General features: G+C 51.1%; 1 protein-coding gene, 1 non-coding gene and 1 pseudogene across 4 annotated transcripts in view; all 3 read right to left on the bottom strand.

Moving 5' to 3' along the window:
• Nucleotides 1–11,765, bottom strand: part of GTSE1 (G2 and S-phase expressed 1) — a 21,577-nt gene that overhangs the window by 7,143 nt on the left and 2,669 nt on the right. For all 3 annotated transcript variants that reach the window (XM_011380724.2, XM_011380726.2, XM_011380725.2), the window contains exons 3-7: nucleotides 8,582–8,639; nucleotides 7,859–8,480; nucleotides 5,248–5,418; nucleotides 4,471–4,597; nucleotides 643–1,017 (exon numbers count right to left, since the gene is read on the bottom strand). In XM_011380724.2, coding sequence (XP_011379026.1) covers nucleotides 643–1,017; nucleotides 4,471–4,597; nucleotides 5,248–5,418; nucleotides 7,859–8,480; nucleotides 8,582–8,639 — 1,353 coding nt within the window. The remainder of the gene's footprint in view (nucleotides 1–642; nucleotides 1,018–4,470; nucleotides 4,598–5,247; nucleotides 5,419–7,858; nucleotides 8,481–8,581; nucleotides 8,640–11,765) is intronic.
• On the bottom strand, nucleotides 1,030–3,754 carry LOC111731835 (annotated as a pseudogene).
• On the bottom strand, nucleotides 9,655–9,773 carry LOC111731837. The gene has a single exon (XR_002777345.1). It is a non-coding gene; the product is annotated as a 5S ribosomal RNA (ribosomal RNA).

Genomic DNA, 11,765 nt, shown 5'->3' with positions numbered 1-11,765 from the left:
AAAGGAAAGCATAAACACCACGGGACACAACGTGGAAACTATAACATCAGAAGTGAAAAGTTAGCTGAATGGGCTCAAGAGCCGATCAGACACACTGCAGAAGGAAAGATGTCTGAGCCTGAAGACACGACAATAGAAGCCATCCCAACGGAAGCACAAGAAAAGAGGCTGGGGGAAGAAAGAACAGAGCTTCAGTGACCTACGGGATGACAACAAGAGGTCTAAGATACATGTGCTTAGAGGCCCAGCAAGTGAGAGGGAGCAAGAACAAACATTTGAAGAAATAATGCCCACATTTTTTCCAGATTTGATTAAAAATATCAACTCACGGATCCAAAAAGCTCAAGAACTCCCAAGCATAATAAACACAAAGCCACACGCAGACACATAATAGTCAAAATGCTGAAAATAACAAGAGAAAAATCCTGAGAGCAGCGAAAGAGCAATGACACGTACACAGAGGGGAGGGGCGCGAGAGAAGACACCCCCTGGCTTCTCACCCAGAACAAGCCGGGGGACACGGTTAAAGCGCTCGGAGAGAGGACGCAAAGAAACCGGCGTCACCAAAACTAATGTTTTCTTAACTTGAAATACAATTTGTTCAATATGTTTAAAACCCAGTAAGATGTTCCTACTACTTACCAGTAGCAAACTTGGGAATTTTAAACCGATTTGTAGGGGCAGGCATAACCTTGGTCTTGGAATTCAGAGAAGAACCCCGCCTTTGTGCACTCCCAGTTTTGTTCAGTGGAGATCGCGACGAACTGGAGGGAGGGTCCAGTCCCAGGCGCCCCCGTTCTGGAGTCGGGGTTCGGGTGAGCGCTGAGGTGGTGGGCACCGCGGGCTGCTCTGCTGTCGACTCGGCTGGCCCGGCCCACCTGCTCGGCCGGCACGCAGCGGCAGGGCCTGACTGCGGAGCCGGCCACAGCAGAGAGGGTCCCGCCCCGCCCGCCCGGCTGCAGTTTGACAGGGGCCGGGAACTGTTAGCAGGGATGCTTGGACGCTCATGTGATTTAGCTGGAAGAGGACACACAGAATCTGGTTATCACTCAAGATTATGTTATTTTTAAATTATGAAGTTATTTAACAAACACATAAGATATGCTGTCTTCGGCATATCTGCCTTTATTAAAATGTGAAGAAAATTATTTCATTCTATCATGATTTCCATATAAGAAAAGCACATGACAATATGAACAATATTCTGTATGTCCATCGTGCAATATCCTCAAACACAGGACAACCCAGGTTGCTTGTGGCTTGGCTGAGTGCGTGCTAAGGGGCTAACTCGAGACGCGATTCCCAGGATGTGTATGAGCATACATAAATTCGAGCTCGCCTATCTTCGTTGATTATGTCAATAGCAGAAATCTACTCTTGTTGAACAAGCAGAAGTGGGTAGTCTAGTCACGTGCCTGTGAAGGAAATCGCTATTTGAGTCACTGCCCTGTCATTTCACAGAGTGACAACCCCACTCACATCCAGAATCCAGACATTTGGATACGGACTTGAGCTTAGGATTCCTGTCCCAGGTTCCTGCTTTGCTTTAAACAAGGTGGTTTTTAAACCACTTAGAGCTAAGCCTTGGGAGACGAGCGAGCTCCACCCCCACCCCCTAAGGAACAGATGCTCCTGCCCTGCTCCCCATCTCCTGCTCACTAGTGGCCTGGGGGAGGGCTGCCCTCCCCGGGCTCGCTGTGCCTCCCCCCCATTTCTGGGATCTATAAGTAATACGTCTGGTGACTTGACTTCCGTTGTCTGAGTGGACTGAGGCTGCGCCGTCAAATCAGAACGAGCGCAGGCTGTTCACTTGCCCAAAGTGGGAGCTCAGATGCCGAGAGAGCTCCTTGCCACCCCCGTGGGTGGCTTGTGCCTCCTCATTCATCAGGTTGCATCTTGTATTTTAATTTAATCCACCAGCTGCAGGCCCCACCTGCCTGGTCAGGGTGGTGGGGAGGGGGACAGGGAGAGGACACGCAATCGCTAGGATCCACTCCCTTCAATTACAAGGACGTTGGGTCATATCAACCACGAGCGCCAGTTAGAACAGCAGCAAACTAGCTGAAAACACTCAGCTGCCAACATACCCAACACACGAGTCAGTCTGGTAAAAGTGGTTTGTTTTTTTTCGACTAGGAAAGAACCGGCTTCTCTGGGAAGAGCAGAGCATGTGACTGGCAGACAGAGGCGGCCAATGGGCATCCGACGCATCCTGCCACAAAGGCGCGCCGAGCACAGGGTGCTCTGCTGAGAAAGGACAGCTGGGACACGGGTTACTCTGGCCTCGAGGGCTCGGGACACCCCACCCACTTCCTTGAAGGCAACCGAGGTTCCCTGGAGATGCAGCCCCTCGCGAGTGCCTTCTTGTGATTCATAAAGAACATTTTCTTTCGAGTTTTTGAAGACTTCGTTTGCTTTCATTCTCCAGCCCAGCTTCTGCACAGGATGCCTTGGGATTGGCTGCAGGGAGGTCACGTGAACCATGACCCAGTCGTCCCGGACGACGTCATCGGCCTCTCACCCTGCCTGCGGGTGGAGGGAACTCGGTCTAGTCTACTGAGTGCTGGAGGCAAAATTTCTTGTCAGTCTGTGGCCACGGTAACGTTCACGTCTCCCCTTGAGTCGAACCCACCCAGTGGCTCAACAGTTCCAACGTCATTCACCGACTTCCTCTCTCACCACTCGAATGAGTCTATCTTTTTGTCCCAATGGCATCAATTTCATCAATAAACGCGATGGGTGGTGCATTGTTCGGAGTTTGGGCCCATCGCCCGCTGCATCTGGTATGTTCAGAACCGGCCCTCTCAGGAGAGTGGCTGGGCTTGGGGTGCTACCGTTCTAGCCAGTAAGGTTCCACCTGTGCCAGGTGGACCATGAGAGTGGCCCTGGGGGCTTTATACCGCCTCTTCATAATGTTCAGGACGAGCGAGAGGGAGAACCTCACATGCCTTAAGTCCCTGGGTTTGGCTGTTTGACGCCCCCCCATGTCGGCTCAACCCTCCCACGTCAGCACAGGTCTCCTGAGGGGCCACTGTCATCACTGTGACCAGCGCCGCCCATCAGCACCCCCATCAAGGCGGGCACCTGTGGTCCAGCAGACCCCTGTCTGCAACAGAACAAGTGCTGACGTGGTGTCCTGAGCCCACGGCTGTGGACACGGTGGCGGGACTGTCATCGATGAGCTCTTCCAAGGCTCCAAATAACCTTGGGGTCCCCTCAGATCACCCCCCTTGGATCTTTCCTCCTCCTTTCTTCCAAAGGCTTCACTTGTTGCTGATTTCTATCGGATTCTCCTCCAGAAGACAGTCTTTAATTCTCACTAATGATTTTAAGTGGCGCTGTGTGAAGTGTCCCCAGTGGCAGTCCGCGGGCAGCGTTGGGTCCCTGTATTCTTTTCCCCACTCTGGTTGGTACAGGAAGTCCTCCTGTCTTTTTCTGTCCTTGTCACCCTTCTTGCCAACTCCAGGACTATGACACCACTCTGACTTGGACTCATCTGACTTCACCTGCTCTGGTTAAAATTCTTGAAGAAAGCTTTCAGCTCATACTACACAACGCGTGACAGCCACCCCACACTCCTCCCCACATGCAGTGGGGAGCAGAGAAACCCACACGCACCAGAAGCCCATTCACTGTCTCAGCCTTTACCAGAGCTAGGGATGCAGAGGTCATAAACAGAGATGGCGCTGATGCCCCCGAACCAACACAGCAGAACAGACGGGACAATGCCTAACGCAACTGAACTGCCTGCCATTAATCACGCGCCACGTGCCAGAGACAGGGCTGGCACCCCACGTGGCTCGTCCAGTGCCCACAGGAACACTGCAAGGGGCACCGTCCCCTCAGTCCGCAAAGGCACGGGAATGACTTCAGTTCCCGGCCACCAGCTGGCAGTGAGGGCTCTAAGTCAGATCAATCTGATTGCAGAGTTCACGCTTTTCACACTTGGTGAACTAGCGTCCGCGGCTGTACGGGAATAGTATCTGAGGGGTGTCTGGAACCCAGGGCAGGAAACCCAGCGTCTTCCCCAGAGCCTGGAGGGTTCTCTCCGTGGCCACTAGATGTCAGCCTTGGCTCAGCAGGAGAGAGAGGCAGCCTGGCCCTGAACAGCGCTGGCAGTGAGGGTTCAGGCTACCCATCAGGAGTGACCAGGGTCACGTGCACTGAACCACCTGGAACCGTCTTATTTGTTTTTTTTTTAAAAATCCCGTGTGCAATTATATTTCCACTGAGGCTGCTCTCGGCCTCCTTCTGGGTTCTCTGGTGCCCGGAGCCTACACGCGCTCTGTGACTGTGTGTCCCCCCAAATTATGACCTCCCGTCTGAACATGTCTCCCCCAGAGGGGAAGCCCCTCGAGGGCAGGGACCCTAATGCTGTACCCCCTGCCTCAGACCACAGCAAGCCTTCAAGAACCTTCTGCGGAGCCTCGGCGGTTCCGTGAAAACAGCCTGAGAGGCCGGACAACGTACCTCTGCCTGCTGCTGGGGAGGCGCACGCGCTGGACGCCCGGCCCGACGCAGACCCCCGGGAAGAGGACTGTCTCGCAAGACGGCTGGCACCACCAGGTGGCTTTAGCAGGGTTTTCTTCAGCCCCGACTGAAACGAAACGTTAAGAAATCATCAAAGATGTCATTATCTACCATGACTCACTGCCACAAAAGTAGGGTTTTAAAATAATTCTTAATGATTTAATAATTATCATCGTGAATCTAAAGCGGGAAAAGGTCAAGCACTGCTCTAAAGTCCTGCACGAGGAACACCGGGGAGCTCGTTGAAATGCACATTCTCGGGCCCCGACCCAGACCCACTGAATGGGCAGTGGGGGGCCCAGCTTTCGGCAGTTTCTACGCAGACACTCGGCTCAGTCTGGCCACCGATGCTGGAAAACCGACGGCACAGATGCGGAAGGTTCGTCTCCAGGCCTGTGAGGAGCTGCGCTTGCAGAGCTTCAGCACCCCGTCTCGTCCACACAGGGTGAGAGCCGCAGGGAGCAGCTCCGCATCCGGGACACGCAGAACCAGGGGGACACTGAACCCAGGAAGGACGGGCTGTTCTCCACCCACAGCGCCCAGCCCTCACCGCAGGGCGGGCCCTTTCGTTGCATTTCTCCATGCTGCCTCTGGTGGGCCACATTTTCGACCTTGCTAACCTTGACCTGAATCAAAAGACACGCCCCATGTATACGCGGCCCACCTAGTCCCTCCCTCGCCCACAGCCACAGCCCACCTGCAGCCCGCCCCTCTCACCTTGTTTGGAACAGGGAGCGATCTCTTGCCTTGGACCAAGTGGCTTCCACTGGCTGGCATGCCGGTGACATGCTGGGCAGCGCTGGGCTTGTCAGGTGGGATGTTTCTGTGGGATTCCTTTTCATTTAGGATTTTCATCCTGGAAGGACTAGCTGGTTTCTCTTTCACAGGCTGAAAAATTTTAAATTGAAATGTGAGAACTGTCTAGTCGTCCGACAATGCACAGACACACAAAGGCTTTGATTCAGAGCCGTGGAGGGCACTGTCCATCTTCCCAGCGCTGTACATGTCCCTGACTTCACCAGCGAGACTGGGGACCCGAGCGGTTCACTCTCCCCGCCAAATCACCACAGACGAAAATGATGATGGAATTCGCTTCCTCATTAAAAATGGCCAAATAAAACCAAGATCGATGGTTAATAGGAGAGCCGTCTCCCAGAGCCCCTCCTCGGTCAGGATTTCCGTTAAGGACGATAATGAGGACACGGGTTCTGGTTACAGAGTATAAACACTGTACAGAAGGGACCATTCACCCGCCGGTCAGTCCCTCTACCAGAGAAGCTGCTCGGCCGCAGTAAACCTCCCCCGTCCGGTCCTGAGAGCCATTGCCTTTGGCGAGCCGGTCAGACACACCATGACCCCGTCCACGGGCCTGCGTGGACGCCGCCACACTTACAGAAACCACCCCGATGAACAGTTAGGAAGAAGCAACGGAAGCTCATAAAGTCACGGGGATGAAGCGGCAACTATGCTTGACGACGTTGTTTAAACTGAGATATTCCTCACATAAGATAAAAATTCACCACTTTGAAGCGCACGCTCCAGGGGTGTATTTGCTGTGTTGGGCAACCATCACCACGACCTAATGGTAGCACATTTTTGTTGCCCCTGAAAGAAACTCATAACTGTTGGCAGTCACCCCCCATCCCTTCGACCTCCCCGGCCCAGGCGGCCACTAATCCACGCCCTGCCTCTACGGTTTGTCGATTACGGGCACTTCTTAGAAATGGGGTCACACAATACATGACCTTTTGTGTCTGGCTTCTTTCACTGAGCAAAAGTTTTCAGGGGTCATCCATTTTATAGCACACATCGGCACTGCATTTCGTTATCGCCAAAAGTACTCCATTGTATGGGTGGACCACGTTTAATTTATCCGTTCATCAGTTGATGGACACCTGAGTTATTGTAAATAATGCTGCAGGCTTTTGTGCGGACACACGTTTTCAGTTCTCTTGGGCACAAACTGCCGGGTCGCATGGGAACCCTCTGCTCGACACCTCCAAGGACAGCCAGACTGTTTCCCACACAATGCATGAGGGCGCTGATTGCTGCACGTCCCCCACAACACCTGCTCTTTTCTGGGTTTTAATTCTTACTACAGCCAGCCGAGCCATCCTCCTGAAAGCACACTTGTAAGCAGCACAGCCACGTGGTCCCGCCGTTTCGAGACCATCTTCGCAGGGTCAAGAGAGTGCCAGCGAGTCGCTAGGGAAGCGAATGGCTCTTCCCACGGTGGGAAGTGTGTGTGTGGGGCGGGGGAGTTCCCATCTCGCTGCCCAGCTAACACTTCACTGACGAAACTCTGCTCACCGCTCGGAGGAAAACAGAAGGCCCCAGAACAGCCAGCGTTATGCTGCAGCCTCTGCCCTCGGTCCACGTGTCACACACACGAACCCTCGCCTGGGCTCATGTGTCACACGCAACACCCATGTCAACCTCATTCTAGAAACATCACTTTAGAAATTTACATCCAAACGGCCTCCAGAACCCCAGCCACTCAGGGGAGGCACGGGCCGGCCGCCTCCTCCGCCCAGGCTCTGCCCGGTTCAACTCCGGTCCGGGCCGTTGGGAGTCATATGACCCAAGCGATGGGCCTGCAGAGGGAAAAAGGCACCCAGGCCCTCGCTGGGTGTTTTGCTGTGACCTAGACCGCGGACGCCCCACAGAGCGTCATCGCTGTGACGGGCTCGGCTGAGGCCTGTCGCCCAGGGCGGGGCAGAGCCGGGGACAGCTCCTCGGGCCTCTGCAACACTCCTCCAAAGTATGAGCTTCCTCCTCCGCTGAGCACGCAGCCAAACCTGGAAGCACGTCGGGCAAACCTGGAAGCAGCCGACAAGCCCCCAGGACCCCTGGCACCCTGGAGTCTGCTGACCACACCCCAAAGGTAACCCTGTCCACTGCCACTCCCCAGGACAGCTCATCACTTACCTCCTGCAAGGAAAGCAATCTAAACTAAGCCACAGCTAAGGAGGACCACTGGTGGCTACTCCAGGAGGGGGCTTTCTGGAAGTTGCTCGTTAATGCGAATGAAATTCCTAACGGGAGGAATGGCCTACGAGAGGAATGGCCAACAAAACCAAAGGAAAAGTTTCAAACAGAATTTAGGAGGCAGTGCTTTTAAGTCATCACATTAGCGAGGCAGCCCTGGCCCACCCGCCCCAAGCCCAGCTCCCCACTGGGCGACTGCCCTTCCCCGCATCCCCTGCGGAGGAGCTGCATCTCCAAGCTCCTCCCCGTAAAGGTTTCCACTGCAAGGCCACACTGAGACGGCTAAGAGGGGGCGGCGTCTCCGTCCCCCGGTGAACATTCTGGACAGGGTTTTGTCTACCTTTTCCACGGCCAAATGGATGCTTTTTCCTCTAACAGAGGAAGCTCGGGGTGGCAGCAATTTGCTGATGACCTTTTTCTGAGTCACTGCCTGGCTTGGAAGGTGGGTAGGACTTGGTTCCGCTGGCAAAGGACAAGAAGACAGAGGTGGCCCCTGAGGCCGGGAGAGGCTGGCCTGGGCAGGAGCCCCCTGCAGGCCCACGCCCGAGGGGGGCTGGGTCCCCGATAGCAGCGGCCCCATCAAGGGGCTGTCTGACAGGTAGTACGTCTCCCTCTTAAGTGACTTGGGGCTTTTCTTCATTTCATTTTCTTTCTCAAACAGGTTCATTTTTAATTTTGATTCCTGTATGAATCTTTCCACGCCCTGGCTCCAGGGGTCCTCGGGCCTGGCAGCTCGGGCTGCCTTGTTTTTGCTGTTGCTTTCTATCTGCAAGGCCAACAAGTGAGCTTCTTTATACACTTCCACAAACTTCTCCCCAGGGAGAGGGTTCCAGCGGAAGTGACTCTGTGATGCTGGCCAAAGAGGTTCTTCCGGAATCTTTGTATTTAATTCTAAGCTGGCAGCAATACATCTTTCTTTATGCCCAACAGGTCCAAAAAAGACTTCATCGTCTTCATTTGCACTATTTCAAAAGAAAAGGATTATTAGTAGCACTGGCATTTAAGTGGAAGCTTTTAGAATGTGGTCACACTCAAGGCAAGGGAAGAAAACTCATCTGCTCACCTTAAAGAAGACAATGAAAGATCAAAGTCAAATTTTTCATCGGCCAAAAGAAGAATGTCTGGAGGGAGAAAAGTCTGCCATTATTTTAGGGCTGGGGCTGATAGAGAGAAAAACATTACCAGTCTCTACGGCTGAACCCGCAGATAAAACCGCACTTTGCACCCCATCTGTGTTCCCGCCATACTGCCTTCCCAGCCCCGTCTGTTTATACGTCTAACAGACCACAGGCTCTGGGTTAGGGGGTCCCTCTGCTAGCTCCCACGCCCCACTCCGCCCCAGGGCTCCCACAGCACTTGGACCCGACTTCTGTCACTGCACTAGGCTAGCTTCACTGTTCTGTAAATGTCTCTTGACCCCTCTGTGGCCCCCAGGAGACTGTAAGCTCGTCTAAGACAACAAACTAACTCTCTCCCAATGTCCAGCTAAATGCCTGGACACTTAGCAAATACTGATCAAAACACACTGAATTGACATTTCAATAAAGTTTATACGGAATTTAACAATTCTTATCTTATTTGATCTCAACAAATGCTGCAGCATGCTTAGTAAAACCATAAAGTTTTAAAATATATTAATAACCTAATTAGGTCCTAATTAGTCAATTCGATTAGCCCTAGTTACCTAATAATCAAGGCAAAGGTAGAAAGCACAAATGCACAAAAGAAATAAGCAGAGAGAGAGGAAATTAGAAGATTCATAGGCTAGGTTGCTCGACTCCATGCACATACACCTAAGAACTTGGCTGAAATGCATAATTATCGAGGAAGCAGAATTTACTTATTTTGTATTTAAGTTATTTATATTGATTTATTTATAAAACCGACTCCAGAAGAGAGGAAAACATCTTAATTATTCATTTATCGTAAAATAACTGGACAAATTTATTAAAGAGATATTCTCCCCCCCAAAAGCACAAGTCCCAGATAGTTTCGCAGGATAATTCTACCAAATATGTGTGTGTGTGTGTGTGTGTGTGTATTTTTTTTTTTTTTTTTAAGGCAAGGCAACCTTTGGTTGACCTCACAGATCGCAAGGACCTTGCCAACTTACAATCCCTTATTTTTTGATTTTTACGCCTACAGCACCTGGTCTTCCTAGGTGGTCTCCCATCCAAGTACTAACCAGGCCCGACCTTGCTTAGCTTCCAAGATCAAACGGGATTGGGCTTGTTCAGGGTGGCATGGCCGTAGACTACCAAATCTTTAAAGAACATATAATTCCAAATTTATTTATATTGCTCCAAAGGACAGAAAACGGAAATCTCCCAACTTAATTTTATGAAGCATATATAACCACACCAAATCCTAGAGTTTACCCAATAGGGAAAGCTACTGACCAGTCTCAACATAAAAACCCTAAGTAGGAACATCAGCAAATAGAATCTAGCGACACATCAAAAAAAGACAACTAACTCATGACCAGGTGAGGTTTGACCAGGACTGGAGGACTGCAGGCCGTCTCATTCCACACAGCCTAGTGACACCCTCCTCGTATCACCAGACCTAAAGGGAGGCCCACGCGATTGTCCCCATGCGTGTTGACAAGGCATATGATAAACTGCGACATACGCCGTTGACTCTGAAAGCGCTTCATGAAAAGTAATAGATGTATTTTATCATAGAGGAAGTATCCAGCTCAATCCGAAAGCCAGAATTACGTTTAATGGGATACCATGAGAAGCGTTCCTTTTAAAGCCGGGACAAACATATTCTATCAGGATAGGCTAACTTATGCTGAAATAACAAACCACCACCAAGTCACGAGTGGCTTATAATAACAAAGCAGCATTTCTCACTCAAACTCTGTGTCCCTGAGGCTAGGCTGGCCCTGTCCCACATCCTCCTCACTGCAGAACTCCACTGATGGAGCCTCCGCCTTCGGCAACTCTGCTGATCTTCATGGCAGAAGAGGAGATAGTAACTTTCAAGGCACCTGAGCCAAATGCAACTTCAAGTTGCAAATACAACGCTATCATGTACCCATGAGAAAAAAAAAAACGGAGAAATACTGAGGACCAGCACCAGGGATGACCATCGATGTGTAAATTAACCCACAAGCCAGTCTTGGGCTTAATGGAAAAAGACGAAATTCCATCAAAGCCGGCAAGGCACTGACCTCTACTGTCACCACGATTGTTCTGTTATGCATTACCCAATCAGTCAGACGAAGAAAAATAAACCATGGGGAAATTATTTTATAACCTGGAGTGCGGAGGTCTAAGACACCAAACTGGAAGCCATAGAATAAAAGGTTGAGGGTCCAATATGTAAAAAATGTTTCAAATCTCTGCATGGCAAAAATCACCATGAGCAAAGTTAAAAGAAATAATTAATGGGGAAAGTATATTTGCAGCTCATGTCGCAAAGGGCTACTCAAAATGGTGCCTACAAACCACTAAGAAAACAAGAACATAATGGGTGAACAGACAAAGGTTATGAACAGATAAAATTCACGGAAAATAAAATGCAATGGTCTTAAATTTATGACAAAAAGTTCAGCCTCGCTCAAAAATACAAGTAATGAAAAATAAACGTAGCAAAGGATTCCACTAGTCACTTGTCAGATTGTTAAAGATTAAAAGTTAGGTGAACTGTAGGCAAGGCTGTGGGGAAAGAGATTCTGCTGGGGAAGGCGGCGATCATTATGGCTCTGCCGAGGGTAACGGGGTGGTGCCTGCCTCCCAGGTCTGAGCATACAGCGCGAGGCCCAGCACGTCTACCTCTGTGAGCGTATCCTGCGGACACTGATATCCAAGATCATCGAGATAAATGAGGCACCAAAAAATAAGATGCAGGACAGGGCTGGATATGCGGCGAAGAGGGGAAGCTCTCTAAAAAGCAGAGAAATGACTGGCCTTGGACACGTAATGCTCGCGCTTGCACAGAATGCATCTGAACGAACACCCAAGAGGCCGATGACACCAATGGGCTTTGGAGGGGGCAAATGGGTGGCTGAGGGACGAAAATGAGAGGCAGATATTTCACTTTTTACATGTCTGAACCTAGAAATCAATTTTATAGGTCACTTCTAGAAACTTCCAATGGTCAGGTAGAGAAAAAGGAATTCTGGACCAGGAGTCAGGCTCCAGCAAAGTGACCTTGGGCTGCTGACTCATTCATTTTGCAAACATGTGCCACGGTCTCTACCAGCCGCCAGGCAAACACAGGGCACATGGTGCTGCCCC

Source organism: Pteropus vampyrus, unplaced genomic scaffold (genome assembly GCF_000151845.1).
Source record: "Pteropus vampyrus isolate Shadow unplaced genomic scaffold, Pvam_2.0 Scaffold401, whole genome shotgun sequence".
In the NCBI taxonomy this organism is placed as follows: domain Eukaryota; kingdom Metazoa; phylum Chordata; class Mammalia; order Chiroptera; family Pteropodidae; genus Pteropus; species Pteropus vampyrus.
Note: the sequence above shows the minus strand (reverse complement) of the source record. Positions and strands in the feature narration are given on the sequence as shown.